Source organism: Thunnus albacares, chromosome 13 (assembly GCF_914725855.1).
Source record: "Thunnus albacares chromosome 13, fThuAlb1.1, whole genome shotgun sequence".
Lineage (NCBI taxonomy): Eukaryota > Metazoa > Chordata > Actinopteri > Scombriformes > Scombridae > Thunnus > Thunnus albacares.
The window spans coordinates 32438362-32458825 of record NC_058118.1 but is presented as its reverse complement, the minus strand read 5'-3'; the positions used below and the strand labels follow the sequence as shown (position 1 = coordinate 32458825).

The following is a 20464-nucleotide window of genomic DNA, read 5'->3' as shown; positions in this document are numbered from 1 at the left end:
TCGGTGTGGCATCTGTGGAGGAGATAACTCCAGCTGTAAAATCATCAAAGGAAACTTCACACGCAGCACCAAGAAATCAGGTCAGAAACTGAAGCATGTTCCTGTCAGAGGAGCTGCAAACGTTGTTGACCAATCAACTAATTATTGTTTCTGTTGCCTAGGTTACCTGAAGATCCTGGAGATCCCCAAAGGAGCCCGGCACCTGCTGATCCAAGAGTTTAAAGGGACTCCTCACGTCCTGGGTGAGAGCAGGAGCTGCTTTATGTCCCGCATGGAGACCTTCTGAAGCTCAACACTTTTGGAAAACCTTGTTTTCTTGTTTCCGGCTCCAGCGGTGAAGAACCAGGAGACGGGTCACCTCTTCCTCAATGATGAAAATGAGTTCCCAGAATCCCGAGTGGTGATCGAGAAGGGCGTGGCCTGGGAGTACACAAACAGTGAGGAACAGGAGTCCGTCCAGACCACGGGGCCGCTGAAGTACGGAGTCCTGCTCATGGTCAGTCCGTCGCCACAGGAGACAGACCTGCTCAGACTCTGTCCGATCAGAATCTACATCACCATGTGTCTGTCCGTCAGGTCCGTTCCCATGGCGACTCCAAAGTGACGGTGTCCTATAAGTACATCATACAAGACCATCTACGGTCCTCGCTGGAGTCCAACCTGCTGCAGGAGGACACCATCTTCTACGAGTGGGCGCTGAAGAAGTGGTCGCACTGCTCCAAACCCTGCGGAGGAGGTACGCACCTCTGTTGCTAGTTGGTGTTATGTAGTTACCGTGGGAACAGCAAGGTAATTAATGGTGTCCTCTGATTACCAGGGAAACAGTACACCAGGTTCGGCTGCAGGAGGAAGGCAGATGGGAAGATGGTTCACAGAATGTTCTGCTCCAACATCAACAAGCCAAGAGCCATCAGCCGCAAGTGCAACGCCGACGCCTGCAGCTCGCCACGGTAACACCTCACGACGGTAACACCTCGACAGGGTAACACCTTGCCAGGGTAACTCTTTACACCTCACCAGGGTAACTCTTTACACCTCACCAGGGTAACTCTCTACACCTCACCAGGGTAACTCTTTACACCTCACCAGGGTAACTCTCTACACCTCGCCAGGGTAACTCTTTACACCTCACCAGGGTAACTCTCTACACCTCACCAGGGTAACTCTCTACACCTCACCAGGGTAACTCTTTACACCTCACCAGGGTAACTCTCTACACCTCGCCAGGGTGACTCTCTACACCTCACCAGGGTAACTCTCTACACCTCACCAGGGTAACTCTTTACACCTCACCAGGGTAACTCTTTACACCTCACCAGGGTAACTCTCTACACCTCACCAGGGTAACTCTCTACACCTCACCAGGGTAACTCTTTACACCTCACCAGGGTAACTCTCTACACCTCACCAGGGTAACCCTTTACACCTCACCAGGGTAACTCTCTACACCTCGCCAGGGTAACTCTTTACACCTCACCAGGGTAACTCTCTACAGCACATCATGGTAACTCTCTACACCTCACCAGGGTAACTCTTTACACCTCACCAGGGTAACTCTCTACACCTCACCAGGGTAACTCTTTACACCTCACCAGGGTAACTCTCTACAGCACATCATGGTAACTCTCTACACCTCACCAGGGTAACTCTCTACACCTCGCCAGGGTAACTCTCTACACCTCACCAGGGTAACTCTCTACACCTCACCAGGGTAACTCTCTACACCTCACCAGGGTAACTCTTTACACCTCACCAGGGTAACTCTCTACACCTCGCCAGGGTGACTCTCTACACCTCACCAGGGTAACTCTCTACACCTCACCAGGGTAACTCTTTACACCTCACCAGGGTAACTCTTTACACCTCACCAGGGTAACTCTCTACACCTCACCAGGGTAACTCTCTACACCTCACCAGGGTAACTCTTTACACCTCACCAGGGTAACTCTCTACACCTCACCAGGGTAACCCTTTACACCTCACCAGGGTAACTCTCTACACCTCGCCAGGGTAACTCTTTACACCTCACCAGGGTAACTCTCTACAGCACATCATGGTAACTCTCTACACCTCACCAGGGTAACTCTTTACACCTCACCAGGGTAACTCTCTACACCTCACCAGGGTAACTCTTTACACCTCACCAGGGTAACTCTCTACAGCACATCATGGTAACTCTCTACACCTCACCAGGGTAACTCTCTACACCTCGCCAGGGTAACTCTCTACACCTCACCAGGGTAACTCTCTACACCTCACCAGGGTAACTCTCTACACCTCGCCAGGGTAACTCTTTACACCTCACCAGGGTAACTCTCTACACCTCACCAGGGTAACTCTTTACACCTCACCAGGGTAACTCTCTACACCTCGCCAGGGTAACTCTCTACACCTCACCAGGGTAACTCTCTACACCTCACCACGGTAACACCTAACTCTCTACACCTCACCAGGGTAACTCTCTACACCTCACCAGGGTAACTCTCTACACCTCACCACGGTAACACCTAACTCTCTACACCTCACCAGGGTAACTCTCTACACCACATCATGGTAACTCTCTACACCACATCATGGTAACTCTCTACACCTCACCAGGGTAACTCTCTACACCTCACCAGGGTAACTCTCTACACCTCACCAGGGTAACTCTCTACACCTCACCAGGGTAACTCTCTACACCTCACCAGGGTGACTCTTTACACCTCACCAGGGTAACTCTCTACACCTCACCAGGGTGACTTTCTACACCTCACCAGGGTAACTCTCTACACCTCACCAGGGTAACTCTCTACACCTCACCAGGGTAACTCTCTACACCTCACCAGGGTAACTCTTTACACCTCACCAGGGTAACTCTCTACACCTCACCAGGGTGACTTTCTACACCTCACCAGGGTAACTCTCTACACCTCACCAGGGTAACTCTCTACACCTCACCAGGGTAACTTTTTACATCTCACCAGGGTAACTCTCTACACCTCACCAGGGTAACTCTTTACACCTCACCAGGGTAACTCTCTACACCTCACCAGGGTAACTCTTTACACCTCACCAGGGTAACTCTCTACACCTCACCAGGGTGACTTTCTACACCTCACCAGGGTAACTCTCTACACCTCACCAGGGTAACTCTCTACACCTCACCAGGGTAACTCTTTACATCTCACCAGGGTAACTCTCTACACCTCACCAGGGTAACTCTCTACACCTCACCAGGGTGACTTTCTACACCTCACCAGGGTAACTCTCTACACCTCACCAGGGTGACTTTCTACACCTCACCAGGGTAACTCTCTACACCTCACCAGGGTAACTCTCTACACCTCACCAGGGTGACTTTCTACACCTCACCAGGGTAACTCTCTACACCTCACCATGGTAACACTCAGCTTTTACAGCTTTTTCTGCATACTGTTTCTGCTCCTCAGTTGGGTGACCGGGGACTGGGAGGACTGCAGTGCCTCCTGTGGGCAGACGGGGTGGCAGCGTCGCTGGGTGAGCTGCCAGCAGGCATCCAGCAGGGGGCAGCAGCAGCAGCAGCAGCTGCAGTTGCAGCTGCGTTCGGTGCACAGCAAGCTCTGCGGTGATGAACGGCCAGACACGAAACGTACCTGCAACCGTGTCCCCTGCCCTGCCACCTGGCGAGCTGGACCCTGGACCCCGGTGCGGAGAGTGAAACAGATCAATAACCGATCAGTTTAAATATAAAGTCTCACTAACAGTGTGTATATTCTGTGTGCAGTGTTCAGTCAGCTGTGGAAACGGCACGCAGGAGCGTCAGGTCGCATGTTCGAGTCCTGAAGGTTCAGCCAGAAACTGCAGTGATCCTCAACCAATCACAAACCGAACCTGCCAGGCCCCACCCTGCAGTGGTATGCATCAACCAATCAGATCCCAGACATGTGTTTAGGGATGCTGGGAGTCTCAGTATGACAGTGTGTTTGTCTCCCTCTGCAGGCGACCAGAAGAACATCATCCAGTGGCTGTCCAGATCCAACCCCGACTTCCCCGCAAAGATCTCTTCTAGTAACACACAGACTCTAAAACCTAAACTCATCCATCTGCTGCTGTTTGTGTTGTTGTTTGTCTGCAGAAAGTTAGCAACTGTTAGCGACTGTTAGCTGCCCAGCAGGCTCAGACAGACCCGGCTTGCTTCACCTCTCACCACATCATTAACAATCAGCAGCACTTGTACTGTTTTTATCTCTACTGTAATCTCACTTCTACTAGAATCTGATTGACAGCTGCTCCCGCTCTGTCTCCAGAGCAGCGTTGCCGTGGTGACCGGTCTGTGTTTTGCCGGATGGAGGTGTTGAGTCGGTACTGTTCCATCGCCGGGTACCGACAGATGTGCTGCAAGTCCTGCAGCGAAGGCAATTTCAGCAACTCCGACAACTTCAGCAGCACGATCTCGCCGAGCGCCAATAGGTGAGACAGCACAAGAGTCACAAACAACTCAAGTTAGTATTTATTTGTAGACAAAAATATCACGAATCACAGATTGTCTTCAGTTGGCTTTAAAATCTGCTACAGCAAGAAAAAGACATTCACGATTGATTTCTGGTCTGTTAAACAGTTTAGTTCTGATCCATTTTATTTTTGTCTTATAGCTCTTGGAGTTTGACCACAGAGGTGGCAACCTCAGCGTCCAGCTCCTCCACCACCATCAGTGACATCATCACTTCAGCTACCAGCTTCACTGTAACTCCACCCCCCGCCAGCAGTGGCAGCACCGACTTCGTTTATGTGGAGTATGACGATTACGATGAGTACTCGTCCTACGAGGACCCTGAGACCCCGGCTGAGACTCCTGTTACCCCAGCCACCACCACTACCACTACCACCACTACTACTACTACCACTACTACTACCACTACTACTACAAGGCGTACAAGAAAAACTGCTCCGCCATATTTGTTCAGGAGGAAAACTACCACTCCCACAATGCCCGCTGCTACAGTTCCCATGGTAACTACTGATGGTCAAAGGTCAACACTGGCGCCAGTCAGCACATCTCCCGTCCCAGAGTTCCCCAGCACACTGTGGGTCGATGACATCATCACTGTGACATCATCACCAAAGAGAACATCAGGAGGGAGGAGCCTCAAAACTCGAATTAATCTGACGGAAACTGAACCGACACCATCTCCGCCGCCATTCATCCCATCCTCGAAGAAGGAGAACAACTCTGTGGACGAGGTCTCGTACCGGATCGTGGGATTGGACAGTGACATCACGAGGGGCCAGCAGAGCTACTTTGTGCCCCGGATGCCTCCGTTCCGTGAGCGAACACAAAACAAACGCATCCAGGAGCTTTTGAACGAGAAGCGGCGGCAGGATCTCCTGAGGCGGCCGAGCAGGAGCCGAGTCGTCAGGACTGAGCGGAAACACACCGGATTATAAAACATTCATACGTCTGCAGTTTTATTTTCACTTTTGATGCCGCATGTGCAGCTCGCTCACTTCCTGCTAACGCTAATGAACTCTACATGAGAAACAGACTGCAGAGTTCACCTTCATGTTTCCTGACGTGTTGGTCAGAGTTCATACTTACATGTTCTTAAATCGATGTAAAGTATCATGTGAACCATGTCAGACCAGAACGTGGACAGTTTGCTTCAGCTTCCTGCAGAAATCCAGATCCAGATCCTGGTCTGTTCAGCTTCAGCTGGTTTTTCACTCGTTGGTCTCATTCATGATGTTTGTAAAAGATAATCTCAAATAAAGCAAAGTCTCATCCAGCTGCTGATGTTGTTACGACTTCTGAACACCTTCTAACTTTTAGAGAGTAACAAGATCACTTCTTTACGCTGCACACATGATCACATGTATCGAAGCCTGATACAAGGCCGGCTCTAGCCATTTTGGTGCCCCCCCCTCCCCACCTCCCCCCACAACCACATCCCACCCAAATTACCAAACCAGCGCTCGTCACCACCCGCTCATTCTACAGTAAAAATATGGACTATAAACATCAGACACCACAATGGATTCAAGACAAAATTATATATTTTTATTTTTATAGATTAAAATGACTTCACTAACAAACAAATCACATATCAAAGAATGAATAAAGTGTTAAATATTACCAACTACCTGTTAGTAACATCTAAGACTCTGGTACTTGGTTATTGATAGAGTAAGCTTGACGGATTACTCCTTCCATGATGTCATGTTTCTAGAATGTTCTGGGCTGTTTTCATGGGTTTTCAGTATTTCACTGCAGTTTTTCCAGTCATTAAATCCATCACTGATTAGTTTGTAGTTGTTTTTTTGTGAGAACAGCTTGGAATATACCACCCAGCTTTTCTCTTGATTTTCTCTCCATTCACTAATTTTCTGTGAAGCGGTGGTGATGGGAACGTCTGCCATCCTGTTATTTTGTAAATGTAGAGTCTTATTTTACCTGATATGGCCTCTGCTGATTAACTCCGCCCTCATCATATCAGACAGGATCTACAGCTGCTGCCTTGATGGGACTCACATACTTCAGGATCTGTTCCAGTTGATGGTGTCTGCAGGCTGTAGAGTGGTAGAAGTGTATATTGTGTCTGTTGTTCCTTCATCTTCAGGCAAATCTAAACATACATGCGAATATAGTTACTAATAGGCAATAAACTCATCGGTTGACTAGAACTACATGAGTGAAAAAAGTTCAAGAATCCAGGTTTACATTATTTTTGATGGGAATGCTCTAGCTTTAATGTGTCCTGTAGAAAACTTGAATAAATATAGATGGTTGCAGTCTAATATTGATTAGTATTTAAATTAGCTATGTTCCCTTTCTTAATATGTTGTGTTAGGACGATAGTGCAAGTATGTAAGAAACCATTTAATTATAGATAACATTGGTATTTGACTTGAAATTTTAAATGGACTCACAGTTCAGTGTAGTTCTGGCTCATTTGATTTTTTTTTTTTTGGGGGGGGGAGTCCAGTAGGTGGCGATATTACCTTAAAAAGGAATGAAAATGAAAGAAATGAAATGTGTGTGTGAACTGCAGTTCCCATGACTCTCTGTCCCTTTGAACATACATGACATTCCCTAACATCCATCTGTGGAAAAAATGAATAAAACATTCCAGATGTACAGGATGAGTTACATATTTAATAACTGATTGTGACTATTTGATAGAATTATAGTAAAGTGTGTCTGGATTTGTCCATATTGACATTAGTTATGTAACAATGAACAGAACTCACCTGCTGCAGGTAGCTGGAGTGTTTGATATGATGTTAGATGTTGTTTGACCTGCAGATGTATTCAAACATACAGAGCATCCAGACTGTTGCACCACTGCACTCAGTCCTTTGTGTCATTCTACTGCATATAAAGTAGTAGTAGTATGTAAAAATAATGTTTATTTAATTTGACTAAGACCGACATTTAATTAGTAACAATGTGTGATTGTAACGACCAATAACAACAACCACAATAATAATGACAATATAGCAGTATATCAGTTACACAGAGACCAGATATAACTGTCTGAACGTACCTGCTGCAGAGGTGCAGATGGGAGATCAGATGTTCCTTCTCCGGCAGCTGGAGGCTTCTGCAGATGTTTCCTGAGAGTATCTGGACAGTTATAGAGTAGATATTAGATTATTACAAGCAAACACATGTAGCTGCAGAGTAGGAAAATAACTGCTGCACCATCTGTGTGGAAGTTCAAACTTAGTTAGAGCCTAAAATATTAGTAAGTTGTGATTTATGCATCAATAAATATAAATCATAACACGTCACAGAACTCACTGATGGTGAAACAGCAGTTTTTCTGTCACACAGCATCGTTTTTTCATTAACTGTTGCCATTTTACAACACAGTAATCCAGTATGGACCTAATTTATTGATATATTTCAATATTGATCCAGTTTACTACAATGTGTTATGATTTCAAGTGGCTCATGCCAGTTTACACATAGCTGATGCAACTCAGTGCAGAAATCTGTGTTTTTATGGATAAACTGATACTGGCCAGCTAAATTTCAGCAGTTATCCAGACAGCTAACGTTAGCTACTGGCTACTGCCATTCAGATTCATATCTTTCAATCTGTAACGTTATCTGACTCCAGCAGCTATCGTTGCATCATTATCTAGCATTAGCTTTATTGCTACTTATCTAGCTAGCTGCTAACATCTAACATTACACACAAAACGGCATTTTGATGCCTCCTCCTCTTTTCTCAGTTTTCGTCCTTGTACATCTGAAGGTTTGAACCTTTTCATAATGAAATAAAATGTGAATATCTGTCTCTTGACGTCTCGTCACAGACTTTGTGATGCATCCTCATCCCTGTTTTTCAGTACAGGTGCAGAGCAGGTGAAACATTGTGAGGAACAGGGGGTGCAAAGTCTATTTCTATCTTTCTTTAAGTATTTGTTCGTATTTTACCTCAAGACAGAAAATGAGGAGGGACGACCGCCGGCAAATTTTTATTTATTTTGTTATTTCTTCCTTTGAGGGCGAACACCTATATGGCCTTTGCCTGTAGCCACCCTGCCCTGATATATCTGATTCCTCCGTTGTTGTACAAAAACTATTAAAAACACGTCAGTGAGTCTCACCGCTGCACTGGGCGACATGTTCCTTCATCATGAAGAGTTTGGTCACGTTAGTTTGTTTAGAAACGGCTCCAAAGACTAATAACAGCATCACGTTTTCAGTCTCCAGAGAGCAGTTCTGTGTAAGGCAGACTTTTCAGCTTGTGTGAAGTGAGTGTTAGAACATGAAGTGCTCTGTAGCTGATGGTGGACCACTACGATTATATAGATTCCACTTTTCTCTTCAGGTCTGTGTTCTGCTGTCGACAGCTGGACACGATAGAGAATCACAGTTTTGAGCCTAAAGCGACATCAGAGCTGACGACCGAGACCAAGATAACATTAATAAGATAACATAAACAATATCACAACCACCTTTTCAGCTTCAGTACAAAGTCCTGAGGTTGTGATGCGTAGACATCAATCTCTGTGTTCCTGCACATGCTCAGTAGCATCTGCCTTACACAGAACTACCCGTTATTAATGTTATTCACAAATGATCCAATAAATATTATGATGCACAATGCAAGGTGTGTAAAAATAATAAAGTAAAAAAGTCCAATAAATATGAGATAAAAGGACCCTGTGCTTACATCACATATTACAGCAAGGGAAAGGTCATGGTCCAAGTAAATGAAGCCAACCTGGAGTCCTCTGAAGAGGTTTTCCCCCTGTTGGGAGCTGAGGTGGATGAAGATGATGAGAGCCCAGTAGAGAACCCCACCACCTGCCAGCTCCACCGACCAGCTGGAGAAGAGTTTGGCCCTGCTGGAGCTGGACTTTACTGAATTCAAAGAGTTGACCCAGGCCAGGCTGTCTGACCCCCCCCCCCGAAACAACACAGCAGCAGCTTAAAGAGGGACAGCCAGGCCTCGGCATCTGACCTCAGAGGAGGTCTAGAGGCATTCAAACAGGAAAACAGTGTGCTCTGTGCTCAGTTAGCTGAGGTGAAGAAAGATGCTGAGAAGAGAGAAAAGAGGTTCACCAGGCAAGTCCAACACCTGACAGACCGACTCTCATCAGTCCCCACAATGACAAGTATGAGACCATGAATGAGCAGAATACCTCTACCGTCAGAGATAGAAAGCAGAGACAGATCCTAACAAAATAAAAGCTCAGTGACCACAAACTGGCAATTCGAAAAAGGACGACACAAAAGTCGACCAATAGAAAACGGAGTATGTGGTCACTGTTGGACTGTTATGTGGAGCGGAGCAGGTGGATCCAGATGCAGGAGACTGCAGGCAGAGCAGAGCTGAACAATTACGTCTTTATTCTGGTTCAAGTACAGGCAAAGTAGAACTAAACTGAACTGAACAAAGCAGAACAAATGATCCAACAAAACCAGGACTTCAGTACAAACTAAACTGATGAGGGTATGAGGAGCAGGTGGAACAGGAGAACAGGAAAAGACCTGATTGGCTGCTGATGAGGCTGATACACAGCAGGTGTGTAGATGAGCAAAGGAGGGCAACACACAGCAAACAGAAAACCAAAAACACAGAAAACACAATAAGTAGGTTCAAGAAAGCCTGAAATGCCAGCAGACCAAACACAAACAAAAAAAACCAAGATAACTCTGCTACGGAGCTCAGCAAGATAATCTGACAGACGTTACAATAACTCAAAGTCCAAAACACAGATCTGCTCCATTATCCAAAAACTGACACATGATGTCACTAAACCTGCTGCTCAGTGAAACCAGCAACCAACCAACACAATCTGGTCATTTAACAAACATCCTCACACTAAACCAGCTGAAGGTGTTTCAGCTTCACTTCTGTAGAGCCGGTACATGGACCGGTGAGGCTGACACAGAGATGCATTTCTTCCTACAATGTAAAACATTCAGTGAAATGAGGAACATTTACTTCAACAAGTTCAACTCTGTAGTTTCAGATTTCAAAGAGCTCACAGACCTCTCAACATTAAAACTCCTGGGAGAAGGAGACGGGTGCATGTGGTGCAGACTGTGCTGCAGCACCTCCTGGTGGACAGTAGAGGACCTGCATGATCACAACTGTAAACCCTCTGAGACCCGTGGAGCCATATACGAGGTTGTAACAGGCTCAGTTTTAAAGCTAGACTGAAGATACTTGTATCATATGAACTAGAAGACCTAACGCATCCTTTGTTGTCTTAATGTCGTATTTTGGAGGGATTTTTGACCATTTTTTATCAAATCTCGAGTTGTTAAAAATGGTTAAATTTTGTACCAAATCTGTGTAACAAATGGTATCAACCCAAAAACTTCTGCAGCAACTTATGAGACATAACTGAGCATGTGAATGTCCATCATAATGTCCTAAGCCGAACCAGGCAGCCGAACCAAAACACAGTTTATTACAGATTTATGACTAAAAAGACACACAGTGCTGAGCTGCAGCTCTAATTAATCTTCAGGTTCCGGCTTTCAGATGATGTATCATCACTTCTATGTGTCAGATACTGAAGACCTGCTTTCTCCTCATAAACTTCCCTCATCTCCCCTGAAGAAGACAAACATGGGTCTACGGTGGGGCTGTAAGATCCACTTCAGCTCAAAACTGTAGCATCTACTGATCTGAATGAGAGGCGTTTAGGGAGTGTGAGTAAATTGTAGTGTCTACTGATAGTCTGCGTGTGAGGCGTTCAGGGGACGCGCACTGTGCTCTTATTGTGAAACTGGCCTGTTCTGAACAGGCACTGCACTACTGGTAGAAACAGGTTGTGCAGGCATCACAGTTACTGAATTTACAGCTTAAGACTTGAATCATCTCATTGTGAGTATTGTGATTAATAATTTAATGATCCCTTTTGTCTCATTTTAAAGACACAAACTCACTCTGCTGCACATACATGGATTTAAAATAGCTGAAACTATAGCGTGGGCCTGTCTAACATAATGAAACATAGATTAATATACTGACCTTTATAAATACTGTAACAAAACATTTAAAAGAACGATGCTAAGATTTTTATTTATTTATTTTTATTTTATTTAATCAGTCTCGTTGAGATTAAGATCTCTTTTCCAAGAGAGACCTGAGAGCAAGAAACATTCATAGGACAAGAACACAATCAGCAGACAGAGACAACACAACTACACAATAAACAGGAAATTAATGATAACAGTCACAAGAATCATAAAAACATCAGATAATAAAGCTTTAAAATCTCCGAGAGGCATGTAAGACTCCAGTTTGAGGCCAGTTTGCAGATAAGTGAAACCAGTTCTGCCAACATCAGAGCGAACGTGACGGATTTCTGAGGTTCAGTTACTGGTTACAGGATATAAATGAGATTTAAATGAGAGGAGATGTGAGGTAGTTTGGAAGCTTTATAAATGAATGGTGAGTATGAACTCATTAGTGATGAAGTGTTGATGGGGCAGCTTGACAATACAGAACATCTCCATAGTGAAGGACAGACATGAAGGTCGATGGACAGTGTAAAAGAAAACTGAATAACAGGTTATCATTTGATGTATTTCTTCAATATATCATACATGTTTCAGACAGTGTTTAAGTTCAGTTTAGTGTTAGTTTGTGTGTGCTGTCTGTTCTAAACTTAGTTCTTTGCTGTGTAAGATGAGGCAGTTGTGTGTTTAACAGTTAAGTTTATTCTGTTATACCTTTACCTGAGCCAGTGATAAGATAAACTGTAGTTATTTAGATGTTTATGTGTAAAACTGATCAGCTTTAGAGGATAGTTTGTCCTTAATTTAATATAGTAGTAATGTTATTTTGTGATGTTACTTGGTGCTTATGTACTGTCATATATGGTCGTGAAGAAAGTCTGTTCCTAGGTTAGCTGAACTTTTGACTTATGTTTCTATCTGAGGGTTGCTGACCTGTAAGGTTAGTAAACAGATGTCTTAAATTATGTACGAGTAGTATTTAAGGGACTGGTTAACCTTTCAGACAAAGAAAAGATAGCTAGGTGGTATCTTTGTCTCCAGAACTATGATGCTTTATACTTCTGATTGTATTATTTGATTACACTATTTCATAACCTGACAATGCTCTCTTGTGTGTTTATTGAGTGATCAGCAATTTCCCATTACAACAGCAGCGTCACGGTGGGAAGACGACAAACTGCCTCGAAATCTACACAAGAGGCCGAGTTTGGTTTTTAAGTTCTGAGTCAAATGTTGAACAACAGTCTGAAGCATCTGTATGACTCAACATTTAAAACCAGTCTGAGTGATAACTGGGCTGTGTGGGGGGGGGGGGGGGGGGGTCTGAGTTCACTCTGTAAGGCTTCATCTAAGCAGACTGTAGTTTATGAAGCAGCATGTTAAGATCAATAGTATCAGATGCTTCTGAGATCAATGAAGAGCTGATTGATAACCTGGATGAAAACCAGACAGTAGTAAGTTTAGTGGATCAATAAAGGTGTGTAGTTGTAACCTAACCCTAAGAAAGGAAGTTTAAATATTGGACAGTAGTCGTTGAGATCAGAGACATTAATCGCTTTCCCACAAAGATAAAAAGGTTTGATTAAAAACATGAGCTGCATGTGGACAGATTAAGGTGCACTTAGATGGTGAAGATATGGGTGAAGATAATCTGCACCAGTATTTTTGTATAATTTTAACCTAAACAGAGCTTTGTGAACATCTGCACTGCTAACCAAACTTGAAGACAATGTGCAGTCAGAGGAAGCTGAGGCGTTGGGACTCCCTCTGCTGGACAGGTATGGTTACTGTCTACAGTTGAACCTGCAGACATATTAAATAAAAGACCAGAGGAGAGGAAATGGTGATTAAAAGCTTCACCTCTGGATGATCTATTGGAAATACGACCAGGTACTTGTTTGATTCGTGGTTTGGAGATGTGACCGTGATGAATTCTTACGAGATGCTAAAGTGTTGTAAAATTTGATTTAACCTTCCTAATCATACTGGTGCAGGTGTTTCTCTGCTGCCTAGAGGTTAACCAGTCCTCAGGGAGCCTCTGGATCCAGCCCTGGACCAGACTTTGTCTCTGCTGTGGATGGTGGTGGACAAATATATATAAGAATAGAACAATGAATATAACAGTCAGCATATCCAAACATGTGGATTTGAGGTCCACTCCTCTGCCTGTGGTCAACAAAAGAAAGAAAGGGGGGCAGCTGCCGTCATTTAGGCTTATCTGCTGTGCCAATCCTTGAAGCAGTTTCTTTTAGGAGTGCAGCAAAGAGGGACCTGGCACCTTGTGCAGTACACAGGTGTCTTCACCCTCTTCATGCCAGCATCCTGGCACCTCCTGCAGTACCTCCTGGACTGGGTACCATCGCCTCCATAGTACGCAGGCATGCAGGAGGTCGATGTTGGAGGTGGAGGTGGAGCCGAGGATTTGGCAAACTCCAGCATCTCTGCAGCTAATTTCTCCCTGAAGCGCTTCTGGGTGAGCGGTCTTTTCATGATGGGATCCTTCTTCTTTTTGTAGAGTTCCTTGTGGAGAAGGAAGCTGTTGACTACAGCGATGTCCATAAAATGATAAAAGAAGGTCTTATACCATTTCATAGTTTTGTGGTGCACACTGTAATATCCGATCAAAGCATCGGAAAGATCCACGCCACCCATGCTGTGATTGTAGTCCAGAACAGGATCGGGAATGGTCACATTCTTGGTTTGCCAAACACCAGCCTCTTTCACCCTCCTCTTCACAGTCTGTCCGCTGTACGCTTCATGCACAGTAGAGCAAATGGCCACTTCACGTGTGTCCATCCATTTGACAAACAGAAGTTTGTTCTGTCGTATCCACCGTATATCTCCCCTCTCTGCATTTTTTGGTAAATCGTTCTGTTTGGTCTTTGGAAAGTCAGTCAGGTTTGTTCTGATTGTGCCACATGCGCCAGTGTTTTGTCTGGACAGTTCCTCAAAGAGAGCAGGGCTGGAATAGAAACTGTTGACAAAAAGTGTGTAGCCTCGACCGAGGAGAGGGAACGCCATCAGGTCCATTACTGACGTGTAGCTCAAACCCTGGCCTGGGACATGCGCACTCTTCCCCTCATAGACAAAGAAATTCCATGTGTAAGCTGTTGAGGAGTCTGCAAGAACAAATAGTTTGTATCCCCACTTTGTGGGCTTTTCCTTCATGTACTGCTTCATACTTATGCGAGCCTTAGACGCCACCATCCTTTCATCTATGGCAATGTTCTGGTAAGGCTGGAAGTGTGCTTTGCAGGCATTCACTATGTCCGTGTACAGGGGCTTGATCTTGAACAGTCTGTCGTACTCTGCAGTGTTCTTCTTGCGGTCGTTGGCTTCGTCTTCTGCTGGGTTGCTCAAGTGCAGCGACCATAAGATGGATTCAAAGCGATCCCGTGTCATCCTGTCACCGGGGAATCGGAAGTTGTACGGCCATTCCTTCCTCCAATAATCCCCTCTGTCGTGCACTTTTACAAGCCCCGAGAAGAGGACAACAGACAGGAAAATGTAGAAATCGCTCACTGTCAGGGGCTTCCAAACAAACTTCAGTCCCGCCTGAAGTCTCTTGGCAGCATTTGCGTTGGTGTTTGCGATGATGGTGCGGACAACAGAGGTGCTAAAAAACAGCTGGAAAAGTGAGAGGGGGGACCATGAGGCGGCGGCGTCCAGCGTGGGACCCGGGTCCCTGGCGGGCGTGAACTTGAGAGGGTCTGGTCTCTTATCTCTCTCCTCTCTGTTATGCCACCTATCTTCTTCCTCACGTCGAAGGCGCTTCAGCGGACTTGCTGACTTTGTTGATGGTCCTGGTGTGTAGTCTTCATCATCCTCATCATCCTCAACTTCACTTTGGAAACAAGACAGAGGAGAAAAAAAGTCAGGAAACACAAATGTATTCATTGACTGGCCTTTAGTTTAGAAATTGTGACTCAAAACATAAAAGTAAGAATATCTGGACTACAGTGATTTATAGTGAGAGGTGAAAATATTATTACAGCACGTTGTTGTCAGTGACTTGCATTGTGAACGGCCTAAATGTAGCCTACAAACCTTTCTGGTCATACAGTTAACACGTATATATATAAAGTGTAATATGAAGGTTACACACTCTGGCTGACGGACGGCTGCAGACCTGCATCCAGAGCTGCCTCGCTGTGACGGAGGGGGGGGGGCAGTGACTGACGCTGATGGTCCTGGTGTATGAACTTCATCATCATCATCATCATCGTCATCATCATCATCATCATCATCACTTTGGAAACAAGACAGAGGAGAGAAAAGTCAAAACGTTTTCATTGACTTTAGTTTAGATATTGTGACTCAAAACATAAAAGTAACAATATCTGGACTATAGTGATTTATAGTGAGAGGTAATAGTGACCAAAATTATTATCATTATTATTATTAAATATTAAAATTCTTCTTATTAAAAAATATTATCACAGCATGTTATTTTCAACCTGAATGTAAACTCTGGTTACGCAGTGATGGCGCCATCTTAGCATTGCTTGCTAACGGCGTAGAGCAGATCATTCAGGGAAATTACACACATACAGTGAATTTCCACAGTATTAAATGTTAGACATGCAATAGTTAAGTAATTGATAACAATATAAAGACTACATACTCTTCCATCCATGCATCGGGGTAATCCGCACCGTCGTCCAGGTCAGAGTGAATCAGGTCCTCGTCGTCTGACTCTGAGTCTATGAGAAATGTGGCGGTTCGCATTTTGACGTTAGTATTTCCAGTATTTCTGGCACAGTGAAAAATGTTCTTGTGACATGGTTTCTATCAAAGAATGAACAATGTTTTTGAAGTATAAAGTTAGAAAGTTGTTATCGTGCTCTCTGTTTTACGTCGGTTTTAGCATTTTCAATCATTTTGACAGTAATCATACATTGTAAATGCACAGTGCTAACTAAGCTAGCAGCTAGCGCTATGGTTAGCTCCACCCTCTCATCCAAATATGGTCACTTCTGGTTCCAAAAATCAAACATGGCGACGGTTAAATCACTAAACTCAAGGCTTCAAAACAGCAGTTCACAGACCAACGGGTGACGTCATGGTTACTACGTCCATGTTGTTTTACAGTCTGTCCTCACGCTGTGCACATGAATAGAAGACGGCTGGAATGACTCACAATCACCCAGAGACACTGGAGCAGCTGTTACTAGTGATTTAACGCAACCAGAAACAAAAACAGCAAAGTTAAGACACAGTTTGTAGTTGTAGATGTGCCAAAGGGAAGTTTGTTTTTAATGTTTTATGATGGTTTATTCAGTGAGTTTTGGCCGGACAGCGATACGAGTTTTACTGCTGGTATATCAGTGTTGATGCGCTCAGACACAAAACGCTTTTTGCTTCACGCTCAGTCAGTTGTTTGGTGTTTAACATGATGTGTTTAGTTTGGGTAGAAATGGTTAAGCTAGCCGACTAGCAGAGCTTCCTCTGGTCTGAACGGTACGTCACGTGACTATGTTCTCATGTTCAGATAAACTGTGATGTGTTTGCTTACACCGGGACGGCGGAGCTCTCGTGACTAACAGGTTAAAGAGAAAGCTGCAATATAAGCTGCGTCTCAAGTATATTCTCCTTTCATGAAAAATAATAACACAACAACAAAACCTCCTGAAACTCAAACAGGAAACTCTTCACAAAGCAAAGAGAGACACAACAATAAACTTCTTATCATAAGCACAAAAAAATCACACAGTCATTGAGTCAGTGCATTGACCCTGAACCAACTCAGATCAGCTCCTGAAATATGATGGTGTTTGCAGATATATATATATATATATATATATATATATATATATATATATATATTTATATTTGTCTCCAGAGAACTGACAGTGAGACTGATTTTTGATCAAATAAATAATGATAATGATCATGAATGCTATAAAGCTGAGTACTTTATATTTGGTCCAATGCAGACGTAGTTATTCAGTAGGAATAAGGTGTGTTGGCATTAAGCAGAGGATTATATGATCAGACAGCAAAATGAGTCATTAAGCTACTGAGTCTCAGACTGAGTCTCTACAGGTGAATATCAGGTGAGGGTTTGGTTAGTATAAGGGGGGGCGGGGGGGGGTTGGTTCCTCTGTAATAGATATTTTCCACCTGTTATAAAGTATAAAGGCAGCGATTATATTAGGATCTTATTTCTTTTAAATAATGTGTTGATTCATTAAAAGCAGTCTAATAAAACGCATGTTACCTTCCAGGATGACCGTCATATAATGATACCCTTCTTCATGCTTCTCTATCTGGTCCTTCCATACTGGTTCAAACTGGGATTCACTGCAGTTTCCAGCTGTGTGTGTTGGTGGAGGCGCTTCACTGCACCGCTGGACAGTAATGTGGCTCTAAAACGACAGATCATAACATTCAAACATTAAAGACAGTTTATACTCTGCCAGAATGCGGACATTGCTGTACATTAGCTGTAAGATAGCTAAGTTAGCAAGACATGTTACCTTTCGCTGCACGTCTTCATCGCCTTCATCCGTCGCCATTTTTCATGTTTAAACTCGCGCCTGCGGACATCGGGAACTGCAGCATCTACCGCGCATGCGCACATCTGGAACGGGAGTAACGAGTACTAGCCAATCAGAGGCGGAGTAGGGCGGGACTTTGCGTCCTTCAGCAGCAGCAGCAGGAAGGAAAGATGGCGGCCGCAGCAGTGAGGAGTATCGGCTCCAGTCTGGGGAAAAACCTCCGAGAGATCCGCGTTCACCTCTGCCAGACCTCCGCAGCCAGCAAGGGGGCCAGGTGAGCCGGGAGGCGGTCTCGGGAGGCGGGAAGAGCCTCCGCTTAATTTATTTATTGAGAAGTTATTCAGACTGAAGCTAACAGCTAGCTGCTGCTAACAGATAGCTTTAGCTGCTACATTAGCTTCATCAGTTCACATCTGAGATTATTACTGAAGAAAGACTTTAAAGGACAAAGTCACAGTTCATTAAGTCTGATTAAACCAGCAGTCAGGAGTCCATAGTAACAGTGAAAGAGGTTTTCCTCGCTGTGATCATTCCTCCTCTTCATACTGGATATTAAAACATCCTTCAAATGTGCTTTCATGTAAAATCCACAGTGTGTCACACAGTCATCTAAAAGTCTGAGTTAGTCATATCAAGTGGATATCTGACACATTTACAGTCTTTTTAGCATCAAATTCCCTCTTGCGGTGGAAGTATAGTAACAAAAAGAGGAACTTTGGCACTAAAAAGACTGTAATGTTGAAATATATCTACTTTATTTTACAGCTCCTTTAATTTTATACCAGTTTCTTGGAAATGAATGAATGAATAACTGTGATTAATACAGTTAATCAGTGTTTACACAGGGTCAGCTGCAAACAAACATTGTATGATATGATATTAATGATATTGGCTTCGTCAGGATCCGTCCTGCTGGTTTCTTTCAGACTGAAGCAGCTTCCTGTCAGTCAGGAGAGACGACAGCTGATCCAGTTGTTATGAGTCTAAAACCACAGGAGCCCATAAACCCTGCAGCTGTCAGTGAAAGATGAACATGATTTATGTGAGACGTGTGATTTATGATGATGATGATGATGATGATGATGATGATGATGATGCAGCTGCTGACTGTCTGTCCGTCACAGAGACTTTGTGGAGCAGCACTACGTGGCTCTGAAGCAGTCCAACCCCGACTTCCCGATCCTGATCCGAGAGTGTTCTGGAGTCCAGGCCCGACTGTGGGCGCGATACGGTGAGTCCGACCGCACGGCATCATGGGAGAGCCGGCTGACAGGAAGTGAGACACAACTACAAACCCACATATGAACTGACGCTAAAACTGCTGATCAATAATCTGATCATAATGATGCTTTCACTGTCACATCTGATCAATAATCTGATCATAATGATGCTTTCACTGTCACATCAGATCAATAATCTGATCATTATGATGCTTTCACTGTCACATCAGATCAATAATCTGATCATTATGATGCTTTCACTGTCACATCAAATCAATAATCTGATCAATAATCTGATCATAATGATGCTTTCACTGTCACATCTGATCAATAATCTGATCAATAATCTGATCATTATGATGCTTTCACTGTCACATCAAATCAATAATCTGATCATAATGATGCTTCTGTGTTTTGTGTTCAGACTTCGGGAAGGAGAGCAGCGTCTCTGTGGAGAACATGTCAGCTGATCAGGTGGCCAAAAGTCTGCAGACGCTGGTTCAGTCCAAACCGTAACACCCCCCCCCCACCGCTGAATGGTTCAGTCCAGCATCGACTCACCTGTCTGTAAATGTGTTGATATGAATAAACATGAATATTATTAATGTCCTTCTGTTTCTGCTGCTTTATGTTATTTAAATGATTCCAAACAAACTTATTAGAAACACAAATATAACAGAGTCTGGTGACTGTAGTTTATTATTATTGATGACTGTGACAGTTTATTGATTATTGATCAAACACCAGCTGGTCCTGAGGAACCGTCTGCAGCCACTCGTCTGACCTGCAGGTGGCAGCAGAAGATACATCACATTAAATACATTCACTTCTCTGTCAGATTATATTTAGTTATAACATGATTCATCACAGTTATTTAACACGTTTTTACAACAAGTTCAACTAATTATTATTATCAACTTATTTCCACAGTGATCCTGACTTTAAATAAATAATAATACACTTTTATTACACTTTTCCACAGTTACAAAGTGATTCACAAATATAAGTAAAACATTTGAAATGCATTAAAGAAGTCGTGATCACACACACATTCATACATTCTGTATATATGTAGATGGGAAGGTGAGGTAGAAAGAGCTTCAGCTAGAAGTAATCCAGGAGAAATGATCTGGAAGTTTAGTGATCTTCAGTCGGTGGAGACGGTTAGTCAGAGTTTATATCAGTATTTAACTCGGCTGCGTGAGAAAGAGTTAGCTAGAGGAAGTATAGCTGAAGACTAGATCACTAAAGAAAGAGCTCAGTAGCATCATGGAGGAATATATCTATAGAAATAA

At 43.9% G+C, this 20464-nt stretch overlaps 3 protein-coding genes and 1 long non-coding RNA gene across 6 annotated transcripts in view; 2 read left to right on the top strand and 2 right to left on the bottom strand.

Annotated features, from left to right (window-relative positions):
* The window catches only part of LOC122995369 (A disintegrin and metalloproteinase with thrombospondin motifs 2-like), a 48999-nt gene extending 43255 nt beyond the window's left edge, over positions 1 to 5744 (top strand). The window contains exons 16-25 of one of the 2 annotated variants that reach the window (XM_044370577.1): positions 1 to 80; positions 162 to 242; positions 333 to 496; positions 577 to 736; positions 818 to 950; positions 3432 to 3666; positions 3746 to 3875; positions 3961 to 4029; positions 4269 to 4431; positions 4614 to 5744. The exon at positions 1 to 80 is cut by the window's left edge and continues 44 nt beyond it. In XM_044370577.1, coding sequence (XP_044226512.1) covers positions 1 to 80; positions 162 to 242; positions 333 to 496; positions 577 to 736; positions 818 to 950; positions 3432 to 3666; positions 3746 to 3875; positions 3961 to 4029; positions 4269 to 4431; positions 4614 to 5406 — 2008 coding nt within the window. In that variant the 3' untranslated portion in view covers positions 5407 to 5744. Of the gene's footprint in view, positions 243 to 332; positions 497 to 576; positions 737 to 817; positions 951 to 3431; positions 3667 to 3745; positions 3876 to 3960; positions 4030 to 4268; positions 4432 to 4613 lie in introns of both variants that reach the window. The other variant, XM_044370576.1, reaches the window with a different exon arrangement.
* LOC122995370 lies at positions 1955 to 3374 on the bottom strand. 2 transcript variants are annotated; one of them, XR_006406785.1, is made up of 3 exons: positions 2522 to 3374; positions 2446 to 2491; positions 1955 to 2185 (listed from the first exon to the last, which is right to left on the bottom strand). It is a non-coding gene; the product is annotated as an uncharacterized LOC122995370 (long non-coding RNA). The 2 variants fall into 2 exon arrangements; XR_006406784.1 differs by having other exon boundaries at positions 1955 to 2415; positions 2469 to 2491.
* Positions 5745 to 12539: 6795 nt separating the features above from the next.
* Positions 12540 to 17997, bottom strand: LOC122996176 (piggyBac transposable element-derived protein 4-like). Its single transcript, XM_044371766.1, has 5 exons — positions 17929 to 17997; positions 17670 to 17817; positions 16074 to 16152; positions 15555 to 15698; positions 12540 to 15293 (listed from the first exon to the last, which is right to left on the bottom strand). The coding sequence occupies exons 1-5, from the start codon at positions 17965 to 17967 to the stop codon at positions 13664 to 13666; spliced, it is 2040 nt and encodes a 679-aa protein (XP_044227701.1). The 5' UTR covers positions 17968 to 17997; the 3' UTR covers positions 12540 to 13663.
* Positions 17998 to 18077: 80 nt separating this feature from the next.
* Positions 18078 to 19778, top strand: ndufa2 (NADH:ubiquinone oxidoreductase subunit A2). The gene is made up of 3 exons (XM_044371767.1): positions 18078 to 18223; positions 19074 to 19180; positions 19594 to 19778. The coding sequence occupies exons 1-3, from the start codon at positions 18120 to 18122 to the stop codon at positions 19683 to 19685; spliced, it is 303 nt and encodes a 100-aa protein (XP_044227702.1). The 5' UTR covers positions 18078 to 18119; the 3' UTR covers positions 19686 to 19778.
* Positions 19779 to 20464: the final 686 nt, after the last annotated feature.

What these genes read in the sequence shown, in the direction of transcription:
- ndufa2 (XM_044371767.1), top strand. Translation starts at nt 18,120, where the DNA reads ATGGCGGCCGCAGCAGTGAGGAGTATCGGCTCCAGTCTGGGGAAAAAC. An exon ending in GCAGCCAGCAAGGGGGCCAG is followed by an intron (nt 18,224 to 19,073) that starts GTGAGCCGGGAG and finishes TGTCCGTCACAG; the next exon opens with AGACTTTGTGGAGCAGCACT. An exon ending in CCGACTGTGGGCGCGATACG is followed by an intron (nt 19,181 to 19,593) that starts GTGAGTCCGACC and finishes TTTTGTGTTCAG; the next exon opens with ACTTCGGGAAGGAGAGCAGC.
- LOC122996176 (XM_044371766.1), bottom strand. Translation starts at nt 17,967, where the DNA reads ATGGCGACGGATGAAGGCGATGAAGACGTGCAGCGAAAG. An exon ending in ATGAAGACGTGCAGCGAAAG is followed by an intron (nt 17,818 to 17,928) that starts GTAACATGTCTT and finishes CTGTCGTTTTAG; the next exon opens with AGCCACATTACTGTCCAGCG. An exon ending in TATGACGGTCATCCTGGAAG is followed by an intron (nt 16,153 to 17,669) that starts GTAACATGCGTT and finishes CATTTCTCATAG; the next exon opens with ACTCAGAGTCAGACGACGAG.